Source organism: Pongo pygmaeus, chromosome X (assembly GCF_028885625.2).
Source record: "Pongo pygmaeus isolate AG05252 chromosome X, NHGRI_mPonPyg2-v2.0_pri, whole genome shotgun sequence".
NCBI classification, from domain to species: Eukaryota; Metazoa; Chordata; class Mammalia; order Primates; family Hominidae; genus Pongo; species Pongo pygmaeus.
In genome coordinates, this window is record NC_072396.2 from 137,118,231 (window position 1) to 137,142,501 (window position 24,271).

At 40.0% G+C, this 24,271-nt stretch overlaps 1 protein-coding gene across 5 annotated transcripts in view; it reads right to left on the bottom strand.

Moving 5' to 3' along the window:
- HS6ST2 (heparan sulfate 6-O-sulfotransferase 2) overlaps window positions 1–24,271 on the bottom strand; it is a 331,407-nt gene that overhangs the window by 75,313 nt on the left and 231,823 nt on the right. For 3 of the 5 annotated variants that reach the window (XM_054472916.1, XM_054472918.2, XM_054472919.2), the window contains exon 3: window positions 8,066–8,098. The exons of the other annotated variants lie outside the window; for them this stretch is intronic. In XM_054472916.1, coding sequence (XP_054328891.1) covers window positions 8,066–8,098 — 33 coding nt within the window. The remainder of the gene's footprint in view (window positions 1–8,065; window positions 8,099–24,271) is intronic. 5 annotated transcript variants of the gene reach the window in all.

Consider the following 24,271-nt stretch of genomic DNA (forward strand, 5'->3'; position numbering starts at 1 on the left):
ATTAAGAATGAGCATTAAAGAGATGATGTGTACCTTTAAATATGGATCCCCAGTCTATAGCCACAATCCTCTCTTTCTTCATTTTATTTTAAGCTAAATATTGAGTTTTAGGCTTTATTTCCAATCCAACCACTCTCACCTCTATGCGATCCTGTACTATCTGTCAGCTGGCCCCAACCCCTCCAAAACAAAATTCCTTTTACCTGTTTCTAAGGGATTTTGTCCACCTTTGTTGGTAAAGTTCTTTGAGCATAATGAATTAAAAGTGCTGGCAACAAACGTAGCGCTAAGAATTAAACAGCAAAAGCAAGCCAAAAAATCAGCGAGTTTAGTTAATTACAAATCAAGATACTGGATAGGATTCAGTTGACTTGTGTTCTTCTCTTGCATCTGCCACTAATTAGCTGCATGTACTTAGATAAGTCATTGTCTTGATGTGCATCTATTTTCTCACCTGCAGAAAATAACAGCCTTTTCAATTAAAATCATACAAGGACTCGCTGTGCTGTGTGCCTTCCTCACTTCTTTCTCTATGCCCCACTCTTTTTCTATGTCAAGAACCTCTGTGACTGTAAATCAGAGTTGCATTTCTAGGAGTTTCCAAATTCTCTTGGTTCCTCTTCTCCTGAAGATTCCTTTACCACAGAATCATGCTCAGCTTTTCTCTGGATTTTTTAAAAAACTGCTTTCCTAAAATCTAGTCATGGAGTTGATTGTTGTATTTAGAACACAACCAAGTATCTGAGTAATAAGTGGAATAGTAAGTGACAACACAGAACTTTTAAAGAAGGGAGATGCAAGGGTACTTGGGATATTGGCAACATTCTGGTGCACCTTCTCCAAACCCACCCCACCTGCTTCCCCATCTTCTCCCACAGAGCTCAATGGGACAGGACGGGAGGTGCGGGAGGAGTTAGGGAAGGCAAACTTTCTAACTCCTACCTCAGTTCCTACCTGGGGCTTTAACTAGGTGCTGAGGAAGACAACAAAATGATGGCTGGAAGAATCCGAATGGCCTTCTAAGATTTAACATGCTTTTCTTGGCACCTAACTCACTAGCAAGCAACACCTATGCCATATCATTTTGAAACCACCAAATATTTTAGTGGTGTTTGGCTTTTTAGTTTTTTGAAGATTCCCCGTGGTCAAGCTGAAAAGACAATGAACTTTCAGATATTCACATTTAAGAAATTGACAATTGAATCTGCTGTGCTGAATTGCTGCTCTAGCTGGCAGAGGTTAAAACAAGACACAACGTTTTAAGTTCTTGTGACATTTACAAGAATTGTAAAGCTAGCTTTTGCCAGAAAATGTATGCTTAATCTAAGCAATTCTAATACACTGGAAAATGTTCCTACATATCCACTTTACAAAATTAAACAGCATATTGAAAAGAGATTTTGGCTCCATCTCTGAAAACAACTAATTGTACTACTTTCGAACTAAACAGAACCTCCAGGATCATCTATTTAACTTTGAACACTAATTTTAACAATAGCTTTTCCCTTTACAGAAATAGGCAAAGCTAAATGCTTACTCTTTTTTTATTAATATTATTATTATTATACTTTAGGCTCTATGGTACATGTGCGCAACGTGCAGGTAAGTTACATATGTATACATGTGCCATGCTGGTGCGCTGCACCCACCAACTCGTCATCTAGCATTAGGTATATCTCCCAATGCTATCCCTCCCCCCTCCCCCCACCCCACAACAGTCCCCAAAGTGTGATGTTCCCCTTCCTGTGTCCATGTGTTCTCATTGATCAATTCCCACCTATGAGTGAGAATATGCGGTGTTTGGTTTTCTGTTCTTGCGATAGTTTACTGAGAATGATGATTTCCAATTTCATCCATGTCCCTACAAAGGACATGAACTCATCATTTTTTATGGCTGCATAGTATTCCATGGTGTATATGTAAATGCTTACTAACTCTTAATGCTTGCATTTTTCTTTCAACAGGTAGTTTGCCTTGAGTAACAAAAATGCAGAGTAATCAAGTAAAATATCCTTAAAGGATTAGCATCCATTTATATTCTATAACAGGGAAGAGCGTGAACATGCTGAATTCTAATACTGACTACGACAAGAAAAGTGTATTTGACAGGAGACTACATTAGTTTACTCTTCAGGACTAGCTGAAGGGAGGTGGTCCTAATAGTAAAGTGGCAAGAAGCAACAAAATGAGAATGCATACCGAGTCCAGGATATCATGAAATGGAGGAAACCAAAGGACCCAAAGTGTAACTGAAGTCTGTACAAAACCAACAAAAGCAAAGAGCAAAATTCACCTCCTCAGGTAGGCCTTCTCTGATCACTCTCCAACTGTCTGACCATTCTCTGTCCAATGTGTTTGATTTCTTCATGGCACTTACCACTCTCTGTGATAATCTCGTTCATTTACTTGTATACTTTGTTTTCAATTTCCCTCCAATGCACACACACACACACACACACTTTAAGAAACACAAGAGCAGGGACCTTGTCTGTCGTATTGTCCCCCGTGTCTAGAACAGTGCCTGGATCATAGTAAGTGCTCAATAGATACATATTGAATGAATACATCTAAGAAAGGAAAGAGAAGTTATATTATGATTGATGAAAATCATGAGAATAAAGGCATTTGAGACTCTAAATTCAAGGATGTTTTTAATCATTCTTACCTCCAGTGAGAATAACAGAATGTCTCTAACTCATGCAAGGCAAAGGAAACAGAAGCACTGGCCAATATGCACATCATTATAATGAGAGGTTTTGTGCTGTGAGAGATCTGAAGGAGAAGCTAACATAGTAGAACAGAGGGTGGCTGCCATCTACATAGCTCTGACAGGAGCTCTGGGCATCCAAGTAGATCTCTAGGTTTACTGATGCAATGAAGGATCCTTGGGACCTGAGAGGGACCATGAAGGGGACTTTGAAACTGACAGCTGGGACCAAGAACACTTGGAATTGAGACTTACAGACAAAGGCCCATGCCAAATTTCTGAAGGGGAGAATGGCGTGCAACCATGAAGTCAAGGAACTCACAAGTAGATGATTCCCACTTGGAGGACAAAACGGTCTTCAAATATGCCATATAGTAGTAGCTCAAACAGGAGTGATTGTACTGCATTTTGAGAAGGTAGAGAATGGGACCATTCTTCTGCAAAAGGGATATTGTCCTCTGTGCTAAAGATACCAGCCCTGGGCCTGCAGTTTCTGTAGAAATAACTCATTTACAACTAATTCTCCTGACAATAGTACACACATTAACCAAGACTTGTCTATTCCTTTACTCTAATTAAGTTTTAGAGTTAGACATAATCATTCTTACCCTGGCTTGAAACACTGGCAAGCCAACTTGAAATGTAAAACCCCAAAGCAATTCAATATTTACTAAATTTAAAGGAAGTAATCAATTTCTAATTCAGATTTATGTACATTCCTTTCCCACTTTAACACTGTCTTATTTCCCTTAAGTTCCTCTTTGGTCATTAAGATTGTCAGCAAGATTATGGCCATTGAACAATTTGTGACATGTTGCAGATATTTCTAAACTAAATTAAATTGTCAATGTACCTGCATATAACAAAAGAAAAATGTATTAGACACTTAAGGACAGAGACCCTATATGTTCTATATTCACAGCTGTGTTGCTCCACAGAGAGCTTGGCATGTGCTGTAAATATCTACAGAATGAATGAAAGAAAAAAATCTATCTATCACTGATAGAATTATTTGCACACATTCAAAATCTCAGGCACACCTGACCCAGCATATGTGTATGTGTCTACACACACATTTGCTCTCACAAAATTCCCACCTGCTCATCATTCAAGTTGAGTACATCATCTTTCCCCTTGGCATGTGCGTTTCTTAAACAAAACACTGAAACAAGATTAACCATAATAAGTGTCCAAAGAAAGACGATTTTGGCCAGGCATGGTGACTCATGCCAGTAATCCCAGTACTTTGGGAGGCCAAGGTGGGTGGATCACCTGAGGTCAGGAGTCCAAGACCAGCCTGACCAACATAGTGAAACTCTCTACTAAAAATACAAAATTAGCCAGGTGTGGTGGCACATGCCTGAAATCCCAGCTACTTGGGAGGCTGAGGCAGGAGAATCGCTTGAACCCAGGAGGCGGAGGTTGCAGTGAACTGAGATCGCGCCATTGAACTCCAGTCTGGGTAACAAGAGCGAAAAAAACTCGTCTCAAAAAAAAAGAAAAGAAAGATGGTTTTAATTAACATTTCTTCCAAGCATGCCAATCTTCCAGCACCTAAAAACTGAACTCAATTTTCATCTTAGAAAGCTGTTCCCTTATCCCTAGAAAATATAAACCTTTTAAAGTTCCAACTGCCAATTGACAGAAATTCACAGTTTATCTGTTATGCCTCCCCTGGAAAGCTCAGTTTGAAGCACTTTGCTAACTTAGACCACTGTTACTTCTGCTCAGACTAATGCTCCACACTTGTGCCTCGTTTTCAACCCTTAATACCTCTGAAGCTAGATTCCTTCATCTGCATTCCTGAGAAGGATGACAAAAGCCAGACTATGCTTTCAGTCTCCTAGGACATCCTGCCCTGGAAAGTCTCAGCAGGCAATTGGAAATTAGAGTTAGCCTGGAGCTCCAGAATGAATTAAGGGTTGGAGAGGTCAATTTGGGAATCATTAGTGTAGAGGTTAAAGGTGAAGCTATGTGAGGAGATGAAATTACCCAGGGAGAAAATATAGCAACAGAAGAGAAGCAGATCAATGACAGGACCTTGGGAATTGCTCTATTTAAAGGGGCAGTGGGGGAGGGAGAAGATGTGGGCACACGTGTGTGTGTGTGTGTGTGTGTGTGTGTGTGTGTCTGTGTACGTATGGAAAAGAGATCCCAACAAAGGAAACCTAAGGAATGTAGAGAAGACATCAAGATAGATTATGAACCCTTTCAAGCAAGAGAATATGTGCAAAAGTGCCAGAATCTCCAAAGAGGTCAAGAAGACTGAGGCCAGGGAAGAGGCCATTGAATTGTGAAACATGGTGATCACAGGTAACCTTTGGGAAAGCAGTCTTTCTGATGCAAATCTTATGAACTTGTGTGCCCAAATATGCATGTGTACAGGTGTTATGTGTAAGTACCCCAAATCACTGTAAGATTAAATATACTATTGAGTGAGGCTGCCACTGGGTATGCCAAAAAACGATGGTAATAACCACCATTATCGACTGTTTACTATGTGCCAGGAACAGTGCTAAGCACTTGATATGCACGATCTCATTTTAATCCTCAAAACAAGCCTATATACTGGCTACATTTCACATATAAGAAAACTACCTGAAGCCAACAGAGATGAACTAAATTACCCAACGTCACACAGCTGGAAAGTAGCAGTGCCAGGATTGGACCCGAGGTCAGTTTGACTCTAAACACCTACACTGTCAGTCACTGATGTAATGTTTCCACTATAGTAATGTTAATTAGGTAATCTATGCATGAAGGAAAGAGAGCTGATATTGGTTGAGTGTCTCATTGCCAGGTGATTTGCATAGAACATCTCCTTTCACACATATACCATCAACATTATGGCTATGTTTAGGTAAGCCTTATGAGGGCATATTTTTAAAATTCTGATTCAGTTGTTTTGAAAATAAGTTGAAGCTATATGATTCCCAAACAACCAGTTATCACTCAAACTTACTATAATAGTTCCCAATGTTTGAAAGGTAAAAAAAAAAAAAAAGTGTGGCATCATTGATTTGGTGGCTGTTATCAAGATTCAAATTACTGACAATCATACTCATCTGAAAAAGGAGGGAGTGTGACGGGATGATCTTAAAGCTCCCCTCCAGCCTGGACTTTCTATGATTCTTGCATGCAGGTCTAATGCCAATAATTTTAAAGATATGCAATATGTAGTAGATTGTAAATGCAGCAGCAGAACTGATTGGCATGTCAGCATCCTTTTATTCATTAACTTTATAGAGGTCTATTGTTAAAATATTATAAAAATAAGTCTGGCTGTTCAAGGCATTGATTGCTAACTGAAACTTGGAAAGTCCATTACAAGATGATACACTGAAAATCCAACAAAATAATTTGCTTACAGTCAACTGCAGACTCTATGATACAGTTGGCTATAGGAAAAAGAGAGAGAGATTGACAGGCACTCTGGCTATTAATGTTTTTGCTGTCCTTAGAAAAACAAATGAGGTTCTGGTCTGAAGCAATTAGTATCGCTGTTAATTGTGCATGTGTGTAGCAATAATACTAGGCATTTGGGATGGCTTCCACTGATTGTTCCCTTTTTTCTCTGGATTACAAAAATCTATTCAGACAACTAAAAAATAGCAAGTACTTATGCAAATTGTTAATTATGAGGCAGAGATAATCATACATTTATGAAACTGCATATACAATGGGGATTACCAAAAATATTATTTGTTTTATTACTTTACTAGTGGTTGAAAAATATGCTAGCCTTGCAAATAATTTTCTTACATCATTCAGCTCACCAAAATTCAAAAAGAGCCCCATTGATATTTACCAAAACTGTTTCTTTCCCATCTCACCATCTGTACTCCTCTTTTTTTCTCTCATTAAGACCAGGTATTAGTTGCTCTGGCAATAATTTCTGGTCCAACTAATCAACACCATAATAAAAATAAAGAGTGTGTCAGGATTTGCTTTGTTATACAGCAAAACTGTTTTAAAGAGATGGTGCTATCATCTAGCAATTTTAAAGCAAAAAGAAAACAAAATTCTCAAGACTTCCCCATAAAAGCTATTACCTATGTTATTGACCATTGTCTTAATGGTCATCCACTCCATTTTATTTTACAGGCGAGGAAATTAAGGCTCAGAGTGGAGCTAATGCTTGACAAAAGTCACCTCATTAGTAACAGAACTTGGTACCTTGCCTCCATGACACACCCAATCTATGATATTTAAATGTTCTCCCATACTAATACTGTGTGATTAGGTGTCTATGTGTGTCTGTGCCATTTAGCTCAATAAATTATAATCTGACTACAAAATTAAACACTAAATTTACTATTCTCAGCTGTCAAGTAAATCCACTGAGGCTCTAATGGGAGTATGGAAGCCCAGCTACAGAAAGCTAAACTGGACATCCTCAAAATGGCTCAAGTAGTCTATTTTAATGGGAGTCTGTCCTTGTGGAGAAATGCCAGAGCTACAGTCTTTGCTCTTGCTAACCTATTTGGCCAGGGAGCACAGGGTGGATTGTAGGTGGGTATTAAGAAAAAACAGAGGCACTAGTAAATATTTCTGGAGCCAATAAGCCTACAAAAAGCCAAAGACAGTACTGGTGAGCATCATGACCTTAGAAAACAATGTGCCAAGCGACTAGAGCACACATTTCCAAAATGGCTTATGGTTCTTGCTAGCCTCTCCGGTTCTGGTGGCAATATGATGGTACAGCTCTTAGCAACAGTTGTTGCCTGCAGGGGCATCATCCGGGAGCATTCTCAGCATCCCTCTTCCCCACAGAGAGGAACTTTCTTGTATTTGATTAGATTTGCTCTCCTGCAGGGTTCATGTCATAAAGGCCTCTGGCCTATGGGATTACTTGTAAATATGCAAGTCTACGTATTTACATACGTTAAAAGCCCTGATGTTTTCAAATAATTGATTTCTCTTCAAGGAAACGCTGACCTACTTGTTCTCTAAATCACAATCCAGCCTAGGGACTGGCAGACGTGCCTGAAGCACTGTAAAGAACACTTTGCCAACGGTTGGGGTTTTCTTAACAACACACTCTACTATGTCATCCTATTTCAGCAAAAAGAGGAAAAAGAGCTAATGACCTACTACACACCTGTCTGGGGTGGTCGCCCTGAACATTCATCCCCCTTCTGAACTAAGTCAGCCTTCAGAACTGAGACTCCAAGCCTGGGTAGTTTCAGCTGTTTTAAACTAAAAAAAAAAAAAAAAAAAAAAAAAGCCCTGGAAAGAATTTGTCCAAGCCAAAAACTTAATTATTTGTTGTACTGAAATTAAACTGACAGGCAACTGCGAGTCTCTTTTTTCTAGCTTACTTGGGTTCAGTCAAACTAAAAATACATTGTTACTTACCTTGCTGCATCTAGAATCTGAAAAATCCTCCACCTGTTAAAGGAACAGTAAAACCAGTCGCTAGCAAGAGCTTGGTAGGAGAGGAGATAAAATAATAAAAGTTTTCCATTGTACTTTAAGAGCATATTTCTCCAGCTTCCCAAACCTCAGGGAAACAGCTCATAGATGGCTTCTCCACTTTGCTCCCCACTGGCTCCTCTCAAGTAATGGGGAGATTCCCAATCAGAAGGCTAAAAGGGGCAAGGCTGCACTGAGAGCCAGATCCCTGGAGGGCTGTGGTCTGGGAATGATGGATCTACCACTCGCTCATGCTAATTCCATTCCCCTTCACAGACAGCAATGGGAATCTAGGTAAAAAAAACAAAAGCCAATAAAACAAAACCCAAACCAAACCCAACCCTGTGGTATCACTGAAATGGAAATGACTGATTGAAAGGTCCTAGGAGGAATTGGCAGGGATTTTTCATATTATCAGGAATATATGAAACACAAATAACAAAAGGAAAATAAAGAACAATTAGACTTTACTGATGCTCTTTAAAAAGATGAAAATTCAAAGCACACATAAGGTGATATATAAATCATCTCTCTAGTCCCTTCCACCCAAACACAAGACATCTATCAAAGTAAGCAATGTTTCCCCATTCAAAAAACATGCTTAGCTGTTTTTATAATGTATGTCTTAAGGGTCACAAAACACTCATTCCACTGTGTGAGTTTCTGATATTATTAGCAGGCAGAGACTGTGAAGTTATACACAGGTCAGTTGCTAATTTGAGGGTTCAAATGGGCTCAGTTAGCCTTTTGTTTTTTATTATGCCAGAACAAGGAATTTTACAATGTAGCAACACTTCTTTTATGCCCGAAGTGGGCTATATAGCCTGTGCCTTTTCTTGGGAGAAATGTTTCTTTACAGCAAATATGCTTTGCAGGCCTTAGAAGTTAGTTAAGAGAGCCTTTTTTAATAGCATGGCTAGCAGCAGAGCCTTTGAATCATCTTTTGAGAAGCAATACATAGCTCTTTTATTATCAGTCTCTGGTGTGGTTAAGCCCCCTTTCCCTGTTTCTGAGCTGTTAAGACTGCTGGGGAAGCAAATGTCATGAGAAACAAAAGCGATATACTTGGTGAGGCCTAACATCAAATCTGTTAGACAAGACACTCCTATTAGTGGACTTACCATCCAAAGCCCAATGTGCTCGTCTTCTACTCCAGCCGCAAGAAATAAGTAATCTACAGTGTACTGACCTACCCCATGATTTAGAGTCCCTACACAGTGAAGAGAGGCTATGATCCCTTCCACAAAATTTGGCCTTGTGAACAAAAATAACACAACTTTGGGTGAAAAGACAAAACACACACACACACATACACACAAGAAAATATTTTTAAAAGGAAAACATAAAGCCATATATTGATTCCTAGGATCAGAAAATTCCAAAGTTAAGTATGCAGCAGTTTCCAAAGCCATAATTTTTTTATTTCACTGTACTAATACAAATTCTCAAATAATGTTAAGTGTATAAATAATTGATTTATATGGGAACAGGATCAAATTTAACTTTAATCAAGGAACTATTATTGTCTCTTGAGATTTTTTTTATTTCTAGGTAAATTTCTTGACTGCCTTATAAAATTTGCCCGGTGATTGCACTGAGAAGACTTTTGGAAGCTCATTGCCTTACCTGGGAGCCCAGGTGGGAAGAGGTGGAGTATTGAATGACGATCCGTGAAGATGTTACAGGTGTATCAATCAAAAGGGTGGCCAGTCATCGGAAGTGAGCCAAAGTTCATAGGGAAAAGGTAAAACAAAAGATACATACGAATTAGAAGAAAATGAATTAATTTTAAGAACCCATTTTATGCATATGCACACACACTCTCTTTGGGAAGGTTCTTTAATGAAATCCTTTTAAAAGGCCCTTTAATCATGATGTTTTATTAAAAAATATTTATTATCTATTATGTGCTAGCCGTTGTTAGAGGTACTGAGGATATAGTAATGAATAAAACAGACAAAAATCCCTGACTCTACAGAGTTTACAATCTTGTGGAATATTTTTAGGCCATCTGCTTGGAAAAGAGTTCTACAGAAATGTACTGTATATTATCAATTCTAGGAAAGAGTTTCTCCCTGTTTTATTTATGCCTTTGTTTATGTATGGAGAACATACTTGATGGCATCAGATTAAACATTTGCATTAGAAAGAATTCTCTTTCAGATTGGAAGGGACATTATAAATTCATAATTTCTCCTTGTGGAAAGCCCTCCCAACAGGCTTTAAATCAGGTTTCTTTTCAGCTGGGCCATTTGCTGCCCAGAGAATGCCACGTGGTTGCACCTTGAAATACTGTAAAAACAGGAAGCCTCTAAGTGGCAGTTTCATAATACTGTAGTCCCACATCCCAACAGAGTCTTTCTCATTTGTTGCTGTCATGTTCTTTAACAGCTGGCCTGGCTGACACTCTAAGATGGGATTCATCAGCCCTCAGCAAGCCACATCCTGGGAAAGCAGCAGCACTGGATGGACAAAAGGAGCTGTGGTTATCATGCCCATGACCCAGACACTGGCTGGAGAAAAGGCCATAGGAATAACCCTCCTCTGAGCCAGCTTCCAGAAGATGTGACTAAATGTCACTCAAATGGTACTTAGGCAACTGACTAAGCATCCAATCAGCAGGGAAGGCAAAAGATGAAAATGAAGAGAACACATATATAGCACTGGAGTAATGGGAATAGCGGGAGACTTGGGAATCCAAAAGCTCCAGGTGTGGATTCATCCTAATCAGGAACCTCAGACCATGACACTTATGCTTGGCATTTACATTCTCAGGGTGGGTGCTTAGGGCCTGAGAAATGAAAGTGAAACGGTTCACTTTCGTATGAAGGATCCAAATTAAGACCTGGAAAACCCAGGATGAGGTAAAAATCCAAGAGCCCTTGACTGAGAATCAGGATCCCTGGTTTTTAATCCAGGTTTTACCAATGACTCATTTGATCTTGGGCAAATTCTCTTCTCCACTCTCCCAGTGGGCTGTATGACATGAAGGAGCTTGACAAGATGGTTTCTAAAATTCCCCCAGTTCCAATATTCTTTCATTCTCTAATAGCTTTCCTTTGAATTTGCATGCCATGTTACTTAGAAGTATACCAATCCCTAGTCATTTTCTCAGTACAACATGCTATTAGTAGTTCATAGAGCCCAGAGCACAGCCTTCAAAGAGTTTATGAGTAAATGGGAGTATGTCCAAAATCATAATGGCCAAATTTAAATGCAGCTGAACATCATCCTGTCCAGAGAAACAGCTTTGTTAATTTGAAACATAGAGTGGCAGATTCTTTATGATGGAAAAATTATACAAGGAAACTTAATTGAGAAAAACAAGAAAAATCGAATTGATGAAGAATTGACCCTCTGGCACCGCCACCACCCTCCACATTTCTCTTTCTGTTCATGCAGGTTCTTTATCTGCCAGGAGCCTGGGATATTGGTGATGGCTGTTCATTAGCAGAGACCTCCACAGCCACACACTTCCATATAACGGCTAGAGAGAAGGAAGTTGTTAAGAAACCCACACCAACACTGTTTGGGTCAGATTGCAAACCTGCAGCAGATAGTACACTCTATGATAAATAACTGCTTACCACTGTTCCAGAGCTGCCAAGCAAATGGTCCATTCAACCTCTCTGTTTTCTGACACTGAACTGGTGTGCTCACCCTCCCTTTAACTGCCACACCAAGAGCTGATGTGTTTTAGAATTTCCACGTTCTCCCATGTAGAATGCCCTTCCACCATCATTCTGGTCTCACCTACTCTATTGCTGCTCAGAAACCCACCACTTCCTTTTGTATCTCAAGCCACCTTCCTCATTTGATCTCTGAAGGCCAAATACAGTATATCCTAGCAAAAAATGCCTTATGTTAATACATGCTAAATTTTATTTCCCTAAATGGAAAGGGGTGTGGTGCCCCCAAAGTCCCAGGCTAAGGACTCTTGCTCAAACTGGTGGAGGTGAATGGAGGAGCCAGGCAAAGGACCTGGGTGTTTCTTAAGGCCCTATGCAAAACAAGCTGCTGGTCTTTTTTACTTGCAAAGTGTTAAAATGCTTGACCTCAGCCTTTTGCTTATGCACAGTCCTGAGAGGTGGTATGGGACCATGAAATAAGTCCACTAGTCACACAGACTGGATTCTGGTCCTAACGCTCTTTCACTTACCAACTGCATGACACTGCAAAGGCACCTTAATCTCTCAGCCCTGATTTCCTCACCTACAAAATGGGGACAAGCTGGGGCATGGTAGCTCACGCCTGTAATCCCAGCACTTTGGGAGGCGGAGCAGGTGGCTCACCTGAGGTCAGGAGTTCGAGATCAGCCTGGCCAACATGGAGAAACCTCGTCTCTACTAAAAATACAAAAACTAGCCTGGCATGGTGGCAGGCGCCTGTATTCCCAGCTACACAGGAGGCTGAGGCAGGAGAATCACTTGAACCCGGGAGGAGGAGGTTGCAGTAAGCCGAGATCATGCCACTGCACTGCAGCCTGGGTGACAGGGTGAGACTCTGTCTCAACAAAGCAAAACAAAACAAAAAAAACAGCAAAAAACAAAGTGGGGACAAGTATAGTTTCTACACTGGTGATGATCACCATCTTTAACAACAGATATGGTATCGGAACTGACCAATCAGAAGAAAAGACAGCCCTATCAGAGCAGAAACCAACAGCAAACAACATGTGTAGGTACGCCCATGTGTTTCAGTCTAGAAGGGTAATTCCTAAAGTACTTGGGAGGATTAGATGTGATCATGCATGTAAATCATGTAGCAGAATGTCAGGTCCACAGTCATCATACAATACGTTTTAGGCATTATTACTGTCACCTAGGGAGGAAGATCAATCAGAGAATTGTCTAGAGGCATAGTGAGTCTGCGGCAGGCCTGCCACACAGCTCGCAGCCCCCTGTAGCTGAGCCATCTTGTTGCCCTGGGAAAAGAACCAGCTTTTCAAAAGCAGAGCTCAAAGACACGTGCATGTAAAGGCCATGTGGAAAGTAACCACATCACTGATATGGGAGAGGGCTGTCCCCTACATCTGTGTTCTACTGTTTGACCGCTCTTAATTCCTCCTTGTTCCATGCCAAGTCCACTGGAAATCATGCATACCTCATGAGAGAGAGCTCCTTATGTTTGGCATGAGAATACTGGAACCTAGAATATTCTTTCAAATATGTATTCTTTGAGTATTTGTTTTAACATCCCAAGGAATAGCCTTTGGCACAACTGTGAAGTCCCCTGAGGTTGTCTTGACTGCTCTTTTCACAGTGTCTGCCCTCCCCCGAGATACTAAACCTGGTTTCCAGACCTACCCTCCCATCCTTTCGTTCCCTGCCAGCTGACAAGGATTCCAACCTGATCCTTGCTTTTGGGCAAGAGCATCTCAAGACTTCAGAGCCTTCTAGATCCAGAGGAATGATCCTATATTGGTTTGATCTCCAGTCCTATGACATTTAAAAAGGACATATTTTTGATAGGGATGTGTCCTCATATCTTTCCACTTGTACTACCTTAAATGACACAATCCATAAACACAGAGCTATTCTAGTTATGTCAAAAACCCTTAGGTTCAGAGCCATTGGTCACTTATTCCCTAGAATGGACATTGGAGGAGAGAGAAAAATATAGCACAAGATAACAGAAAGAGGCCTGGAATAGAAATAAAAAACTGATACCCCAATGCCAGCTCTGCCATTAACTGGCTGTGAAACCCTGGGCAACCCCATTCCCAAATGAAGATGGCTGCCCGTTTCCCTATCTCTACAGTGATGGTGTTGGACTAGCTGATTTCCCAAAGGTCCCTGTTCATGATAACATTTTTTTTTTTTTTAGATGGAGTCTCCCTCTGTTGCCCAGGCTGTGCAGTGGCTCAATCTCGGCTCACTGCAACCTCTGCCTCCCAGGATCAAGCGATTCTCCTGCCTCAGCCTCCTGAGTAGCTGGGACTACAGGTGCCCGCCACCACACCCGGCTAATTTTTCGTATTTTTAGTAGAGATAAGGTTTTGCCATATTGGCCAGGCTGGTCTGGTCTCAAACTCCTGACCTCAAGTTATCCACCTGCCTTTGCCTCCCAAAGTGTTGCGATTACAGGCATAAGCCACCATGCCCGGCCAATAACATTCTAAGACTTTATAATGAATTTGACTCAATCAGGAACATTCCTATGAAGGATAGCCTAGGTTCTTACAAGCAGAGACTTAGACAAAAACACTCATTCATTCCTCTAGCAAACGCTGGGGCCAAAGTCAGAGTAGATAAGTCTGTCTTCAGTGTGCCACTCTTCCCATCAAGTGCCCAGAGCCCCTGCCCCACACTGGCTCCTTAGGGAAGGACACATGGGCATGCCTGAGATTCTGGCTGGTGCCTAGCACACAAGTGAGGGATCAGGCTTAACTTGGACATAATGAGCAAATTTGAGGGGACCTACTGATGGCTTAGTGTGGTAACTCTCTGAGGTTATATTGGGACTGAGCCATAAACCTAAAACAATGACTAATACAGGCAAATAAGCCCCTCTGTGCTGGAAAATCATTTCGGTACCATCCTACTGACAGCATAGAGTCACCTTCTACCCCAGGGTGCCTACCATATCTTGTTCGATTCGGAACTCAAGTGGCTGCTATGGATGACTGATATGGGAAGTTCTGGCCGAACACGGTGGCTCATGTCTGTATTCCCAACACTTTGGGAAGCCAAGGTGGGAGGAACTCTTGAGCCCAGGAGTTCAAGACCAACCTGAATAACATAGTGAGACCCCATCTCTACAAAAAAATACGAAAAATAGCTGGGCATGGTGTCATGTGCCTGTGGTCCCAGCTACTCTGGAGGCTGAGGCAGGAGGAGCGCTTGAGCCCAGGAGTTCAAGGCTGCAGTGAGCCATGATCATGTCACTGCACTCCAGCTTGGGCAACAGAGTAACACTGTCTCTAAAACCAAAACAAAACAAAAGTTATTTCTGTAATCATCAATCATAAACTCAGGGATATGTCTTCTAGTGATCTTTTAGAGACCTCTAGTGTCACCCAACCCTTCCCTGACCCTGAGACTTTGAGAGGGCAGGGACTTGCCACAGATCACAGAGCACATCAGTGCCAGAGACAAAACCAAGTCCATTTGTCCCTTTACTTGACAGCACATCATCCACCCTGTGTCCATCAGAGCCTGCTAGGGGCAGCAGACAAGCAAGCACCTGCTCTCCCAGACTCAATCACACAACACTTCAGAACAATTCACAGAGCAAGGGCTGCAAAAGATTGGGAAAACAACCATAAAAGACCCCAAGGATTTGAAATTCTTCCTTCTCAGTAGCTGTTAAGTTGTAAACACATTCTCCTGTGCTTCTCTCCACATTTTGTTTTCTGCGTAAATGTGCTTTCACTACATCACATGGTAACAATCAGAGATTCTTGTATCTCTTTCATTTTGAGAAATAATGCCTTATACCTGGATCGTATATTGCCAAAGCACCGACTGCATTTTGGAAACCAAGTGGATCTGATAGGGAAGACTGCCAAACAGCCCTTTTCAAATAGTGTTTTATCTGTTGGCGATCCAGTCAATTCTCAGTTGCACATGTCTTGTCTAAGCTGTTTGTCTGTGGTCTGCAGTCCTTACAGAAACTGCCCCCTCCTCATCTCCTCTCTCACACCCCTGCCCAGCAGATTTTAGTAAAAATTTCCCATTTTGGCATCATAAGAGTGCCCTCTAGTGCTGATCTAATTAACAATCTAGACACTGAAGGATTCTTGTTTTTGTGGAAAACGAGTTTGTCTATAACTTGTCCTTGGCTATGGCAGGATACATTGTTTCTGAAAACATTCCCACAGCACCTATTTGACAATTTAGTCTTTCAGAAAGCAGTGAAAAGGATGTTTTGCCATTGAACAAACAAAGTAAAACAAAATAAAACAAAATTGAAGGCCATAAAATAAAACCTGGCTTGTTTTCCCTTCCGAGAAGCCTTTCCACTCATGATGTGGGGGAGCTAGTTGAGTTATAAAAAAAATGTGCATAGGTACAGGCTGACTTCTTCAACTGAAACTTGACAATGATTTTCATATGTGTTTTGGAGTTCTGCAAACGCAAGCACCTGTATTTGTATGGTAGGTTCCAGTGATGAATTTCAATTTGATCATATACATACAGTATTTTTGACTTAAAGGAAAGAAAGAACGAATAAGGAATCCCTTAGAAATTTTCTGGGTATAACAGGGCCTGCTTTCTGTTAATAAAGGCTGAAAAGTTTCATTTACAAGGTAAGTATATATATGTGTACTGGGAGTTATTTTATCCCATTTTATTTCCATGTTTCAGATCTTTGGGTCTGGAAGGTCCACAAATGATGCTATTTCAGCACTGTTTCAAATCAGAAGGAAGGTTTTCATTGTATCTTTTACACAGCATCGCAAGGGGCTGCTACTCTATGGAATCCAAAATATTTTATGCTGACACAGGCCAAGGATGGCAAGCTGCCAACACAAGATATAACTGCTTCATTCACATTTTTACACATTTAAAACACAGAGAACGAAAAACTCCCTAACAAGTAATGATTTGGCTAGTGCTAAAATAAGGATCAAGATCATTCTCAGGGAGTATTCCACCAAGTCACTAAAAGGATCAGACAATGGAGACACATGAAATGGTCCATTTGGATATATGTCACCTGCTTTCAGCAAAGGAGCTTAGGTCTCTGCTGAAGTCAAGGCATGGTGGGAACCACTGGATTTGGTCTGAAACTTCCTTCCAGCCAGCCCCAAATGAAAAGAGGCCATGTGCTAGAGTGAAGTGAGCACAAGTACAGGAGTTGATGGAACTATGTTCATATCCCGGCTCTCCTACTTTTCATTGGTCACTTCAAACCTGTTAGTCTAATTTTTCTCAATAAAACTGTGACTTCCTTGTGATCAATAATACCTAACAGGGCACAAACCAGGTGATTAATGAAACTTGCTGAATTTAATACAACTAACGGTTTTGATGAAAGATATGAAAACTACCCCCACATTGTCCAGATGTTTCCAAAGATCTGAGTGTCCGGGGTCAAGTACATGAAACATCTGGATAATTAACTTCATTGTCAAAAATCCATGAAAAAGGCTTTAAGCCATTGCTGTTCTTGTCCCCATGCACCTTGCTAGTAGTCTCTGTCACTGTGGCAAATCCACACATCCAGGGCTGTGCTTGAGACCCGTGGCTAAAGGATTCTTTCTGTTTGGCAGGTGTAATATTCATAATTGGATTAACACCGCTGATCCCGATGGAGGCGCTAATTTTGAAATATCATGACCACTTCAACAGTTTTGTGGGCTTCAGACAACTGTCTACATGAAGGTGTAGCACCATTGTGAGCGCAAACTTGCTTTCCATGAGGAAACAGGTATCCTTTTATTGGAGGAGTCTCAGTTTCATGTCTTACCTGTAGTTTCAAAACCAGGACCAAAAAATACCCAGTGCTTTTTTCCTAAGCATATAAAATATGGACCAAGTTTGCCAAACCATCTGGCAGAGTACACAAAACATCTTTTCTAGAATTATTGGAAATTTTACCTAAATGACAAACAATAACAATCATACCATTAGCTAACATTTAATGAGTGCTTACTACATGCCAGATGCCACACACTATAGGAATTATCTCATTTCATCCTGAACAAAAGTCTATACTCATTGCCTAAATGAGAAAACTGAGGCTCAGAGGGACTTGCATGATAAGTGGTAGAGTCTGGATTCAAATCCAGAGTTGTAGGATGCTGGGACCCAGGCTCATGAGCCACTCAGCTGTACTAACTATATTTCATTTTGCCTTGACAGCAACCCTGTGAGGTAGGCAGCATTCTTCTCACTTTACAGGGAAGTCAGAGAGGCTCAAAGAGAAATTTGCTCAAGGTCATACAGTTAATAAGTGAAGGCGCTGAGATGGGAATATTCAATATTTCCTGTCTCCAAATCCTACACCTTGTCTAATTCTAATGCACTGTGTACCATGCCTACACAAGGCACTAATGTGGAGAGGGATCACTGTATATAATCTCTCTGGGCATATCACACCTCCACTGAGAGCTGGGGACTGCATCCTACTTACTGTACAAGGCTGCAGCACACTCTGAAGTGCTTCCTGTTTGCCTCTCTTTAGGCCTCTCATGGGACTATTTTTCATTTTGAATTCCAGAATTCAAGTGCTTGGCTATGAGTGCCAAGCACTTGAATACACAAGGAACAGAGGTAGTAGCTCATTTGAAGATGAAAACCTGGTATAAATCTTCACCATAGCTATGCTGCTCCCCTAGGACATAAATCAGGTAGCAGTGGATGGGCCAGGGACCCACAGGGAAAGAGAAGTTGGCAGACAGATCAGGTCTCTCTCTCTCTCTCTCTTTGAAGCAGTGGGGGGTGAGGTGCTCCTTGCTATTATACCTATATTTCTTATCTATAGGAAAATGCAATCAAATTACATATAGACAGAATCCAAAAAGTCCAAGCCAAGATAACCAACGGGGGGAAGAAAGTGGAAGAAGCTAGAGTATGTGACTCATTCCAGCAGGGCCCATGTAACTACAATGGTAAGAAGGGCAATGTCGCCTTGAGAAAGAGTTGTGCTTGCCAAATGATCAGGGCCATTCTCTAGCACAGTGAACCAGGCCATTCAGAATTTGACCTTGACATCATTTAAAAACCTATCAAAGTTGGAAGGTACCCTTAAAGACCATCAAGCCCAAACTCTGCATTTTGTAGGTCCTGAGAGAGAAAGGGACTCAACCAAGGTCACACAGTCATAACAGGGTCAAAACCATCTCTCAGACCTTGTGAATTCCAGTTCAGGAGTCTTAAAAGTACCAAGGTCCCTCTACAATAAAATGAATGCAGCAATCTATGCTAGAGAGATAGGAGGAAAAAGGTGAGTTGAGAGCCAGTGGCAGAGATCCAGGCATGAGGACTGGACATTGTTTAATTAGAACAATAGCCCCTGTAAGATGCTCTTTCCTATCTCCTTTTACAGGTGAGGAAATCAAGGCTCAGAGGTGAAGGGCTTTGACAAGGTCATTCATCTAAGACATAAAGAATGGGACTTGCAGGTTGATCTGACTCCAAAGCCTATGTGCTTTTCACACTAGCAATGTTTTGGCCCCTTCGTTTCTCTGTGGCTATCTCCCAATTAGAAATGATGCCCCTTCAAGTTACAAGTGAGTTTTCACATGTTCATTTTTTGCAATTGTAATGAACATTGAATGAGCCCTCATCTGCAAACCCAGTTCTGACAAAGCCTTGGCTGATGCCTGATTCTCACTTCCCAGGAATAACTTTGGACTGCCCTTGTCTTCAGGATCCAAGGAAAACAGGCAGAAAGCCATCAGAATAGCTTGTCAACTCCTTCATAACCACAGAGGGCTTTATAATCTCCCCACAGAAACTGCTGTACCACCTAAGGTTGCTGGGGCTGCCTGTCTGACTGTGACATCCAAGCTACTATTTAGCTGGGATGATGCTGTGGGAGTTTCTTCCTGCCTAAGGGCAAAGGATACAGCTGCAGTCTGCATCCAACACTAGGCGGTACTTGCCTCCACACACAGCCCCACCATGGTTTCCCTGTAGCCATGGTGTCTCTTCTTTCAGAAAAGCTGATAGACACTGAAGTAGTGGGGACAGCCCCTGGAGTAGGAAGAAGAATTCAGAACTGCTTATTTGAAGTTGAACTTGCTGAATTGCTAATTGTATAAGTGGCACATCATTAGACTGCTTGCTCATTCCTCCTCATGAAAATGGGGACACCCCATATATCCTACAGGCAGTGCAGAAATCATCAGGCAGCTGGGTTTGTGTAAATCGAATCCTAGTTTCCCACTGACATACATTCTGATCAATCTCCAACTGCCCAACAGTTGGCAGTTGCCCTTCACACTCTGCCTTTAAGCTACTCTGCCCCCAGCCCCTCATCAAGTAGGTAATGATCTGGAAACTCACATGAATTGCTGCTGAAAGGAAAGCCCAATTTAAAGGGATCTTTCCAAAACAACCAGAAAATAAATAATAAAATGGAAGGAGTAAGTCCTTACTCATCAATAATAACATTGAATATAAACGGACTAAACTCTTCAATCAAAAGACATAGAGTGGCTGAATTTATTTAAAAAAAAAAATGACCCAATGATTTGTTGCCTACAAGAAACACACTGCACTTATAAAGACACAAATAGACTGAAAATAAAGGGATGGAAAAAGATATTCCATGCCAATGGAAACAAACAAACAAACAAAAAAAGAGTAGGACTAGCTATACTTGTATCAGACAAAATAGATTTCAAGACAAAAACAATAAGAAGAGAAAAAGAAGGTCACTATATAATGATAAAGGGGTCAATTCAGAAAGAGGATATAATAATTTTAAATATATATGCACCCAACACTGGAGCACCTAGATATATAAAGCAAATATCATTACAGTGAAAGAGAGAGATAGGTCCCAATACGATAATAGTCAGATTCCAACACCCCACTTTCAGCATTGGATCTATCTTCCAGACCGAAAACCAAGAAAGAGACACCAGACTTAATCTGCACTGTAGACTAAATGGATCTAATAGATACTTACAGAACATTTCATCCAATGGCTGCAGAATACACTTTATTTTCCTCAGCACATGGATCATTCTCAAGGATAGACCACATGTTAGGTCAGAAAACCAGCCATAAAACATTTTAAAAACCTGAAATAATATCAAGCATCTTTTCTGTCTGCAATGGAATAAAGCTAGAAATCAAAAATGAGAAGAATTTGGGGAACTACAAAAATATATAAAAACTAAACAATATGCTCATGAATGACCAGTGGATAATGAAGAAATTAAGAAGGAATTGAAAAACATCTTGAAACAAATGATAATAGAAGCACAACATCCCAAAGCCTATGGGATACAGTAAAAGCAGTACTAAGAGATAAGTTTATAGCTATAAGTGCCTACATCAAAAAAGAGGAAAAACCTGTCTTCAAAGGGAATGATCTAACTTCTTGTCATTTGGGGTGACTGTTGTAAGCTTTCATTAGATTCTGCTTATCATGTTAAGAAAGTTCATTTTAATTTTTATTTGCTAAGAGTTCTTCAAAATCATGAATTATTTTGGAATAATAAAAATTCATTTCCCCCATCCATTGAAATATTTATTTCTTTTCTTTTGCTGAAGTGGTTTAATTATACTAATTAGGTTTTCTAGTGTGAAGCCATCTGAAATTGGACTCCATGCATTATTTATTTTATACATTGCTGGTTCAATTTAATAATAATTGATGTAGGTACTTTTAAATTTATGTTTTAAAATAAATATGGCTTATTATCTATCCTTCTTGCAAAAAAGAGGAAAAACTTCAAATAAGCAACCTAACAATGCATCTTAAAGAACCAGAGAAACAAGAGCAAACCAAACCCAAAACAGTAGAAGAAATAACGAAGATCAGAGCAGAAATAAATGCAATGTAAATGAAGAAAACAATACAAAAGATCAGTGAAACAAAGAGTTGGTTCATAAGACTATTTTGTGATGCATTAAATAATTTACTATTGCAAAGTTGGGGTTTTTAAGGACAGTTAAAAGCTTTCAGGTATGCCAAAATAATGTTGAAAACTTTTCATGATTAAAGAAAGTCACAATATGCATTAAAAAAGGGATCAGGTAATTTTTAAAATAAATCCATGCTCTAAATGTTATTTAAAAGTTTTCAGGTTGTTCCCCAGAATGTTTTTGAAAAACAGGTGTTTTTGTAAAACAACTCTATGGAGAAATGTTAACATTTTCATAATAAAACTAATAGAGTCCAGTCCTGAGAACAATGCCAGATATACGTAGTAGAAAAAGACCACAAATATTTTTGAATACATGAAGTAGTATTTTCCATTAGGTTTGGGTCCCAATTATGAATTAGGAACAGTCATGTCATTTGACAAAATATACAGTGAGGCTAAAGGAAAGAATGCTTTGTAGAAACATTGTGCTGTGAAGGTGATTGAGATTTCAAATATTCAAACATATAGGTGTATTAAAATAAAATTATGTTATAAATAAAAAAACAAACAAAAAAGCAAACAAAAAACCCAAAAAGTTGGTTTTTCTTACTAAGGGAAAAAGAGAAAAGATCCAAATAAATAAAAAAGCAGATATGAAAAAGGAGACAGTCCAACTAATAGTGGAAAAAGTCAAAGGATCATTAGTGGCCAGTATGAGCAAGTATATGCCAAAAAATTGGAAAATCCAGAAGAAATGGACAAATTCCTAGACACATACAACCTTGACCAAGACTGAACCATGAGGAAATCCTAAACCTGAACAGACCAATAGCAAGTCATGAGATCAAAGCTGTAATAAAAGACTCCTAGTAAAGAAAAGCCCTGGACCTCATGACCTCACTGTTGAATTCTACCAAACATTTAAAGAAGAGCTAATACCAATCCTACTCAAACTATTCTGGGAAATAGAGGAAGAGGGAATACTTCCAAACTCATTCTACCAGGCCAGTATTACCCTGATACCAAAACCAAAGACACATCAAAAAAAGAAAACTACAGGCCAATATCGCTAATGAATATTGATGCAGAAATCCTCAACAAAACACTAGCAAACTGAATTCAACAATATATTAAAAAGATCATTCATCATGACCAAGTGGGAAATATCCTGGATGCTAGAATGGCTCAACATACACAAATCAACCAGTGTGATACATCATATCAGCAGAATGAAGGACAAAAACTATATGATCATTTCAATTAATGCTGAAAACACATTTCATAAAATTCAATCTCTCCATGATAAAAACCCTCAAAAAAATGGGTATACAAGGAACATAGCTCAACATAATAAAAGCTATGTATGACACAGCCACAGCTAGTATCATACTAAATGAGGAAAAATTGAAAGTGTTTCCCCTAAGATCTGGAACATGACAAGGATGCCTGCTGTCACCACTGTTAACCAATATAGTACTGAAAGTCCTAGCTAGCATAATCAGACAAGAGAATGAAACTCGCAGTTTTGGCCGAGCACAGTGGCTCACACCTGTAATCCCAGCACTTTGGGAGGCCGAGGCGGGCGGATCACAAGGTCAGGAGATTGAGACCATCCTGGCTAACACAGTGAAACCCCATCTCTACTAAAAATACAAAAAAAAATTAGCCAGGTGTGGTGGCGGGTGCTTGTAGTCCCAGCTACTTGGGAGGCTGAGGCAGGAGAATGGCGTGAACCTGGGATCACACGGGGCCACGGCCGAGATCGCGCCACTGCACTCCAGCCTGGCGACAGAGCAAGATTCCGTTTCAAAAAAAAAAAAGAAAAGACAGAAAGAAACAAATGATGGCATCCAAATTGAAAAAGAAGAAATCAAATTAGCCTTGTTTGCAGATGATATGATCTTATATTGGTAAAATCTGAAGACTCCACCAAAAAACTATTAGAACTGGTAAACAAATTCAGTAAAACTGCAATTACAAAATCAACATAAAAAATCAGTAGCATTTCTATATGCCAACAGTGAACAATCTAAAAAAGAAATTTAAAAAGTAATCCCATTTACAATAGCCACAAATATAATCAAATACCTAGGAATCAACTTAGTCAAAGAAAACGATCTCTATAAAAAAGTATGAAACACTGATGAAGGAAATTGAAGAGGACACCAAAAAATGGAAAGATATTCCATGTCCGTGGATTGGAAGAATCAATATTGTTAAAATGTCCATACTGCCAAAGCAATCTACAGATTTGATGCAATCCCTATCAAAATAACAGTGATATCCTTCACAGAAATAGCAAAAAAATCATCCTAAAATTTCTACGGAACCACAAAAGACCCAGAATAGCCAAAACTATCCTTAGCAAAAAGAACAAAACTGGAGGAATCACACTACTTGATTTCAAATTATATTACAGAGCTATAGCAACCAAAACAGCATGGCACTGGCATAAAAACAGACAGGTCAATGGAACAGAGTAGAGAACCCCAACACAAATCCATACATGGACAGTGAACTGATTTTTGATAAAATTGCCAAGAACATACACTGGGGAAAAGACAGTCCTTTCAATAAATGGTGCTGGAAAACCTGAATATCCATATGCAAAAGAATGAAACTAGACCCCTATTTCTTGCCATATGAAAATCAAATCA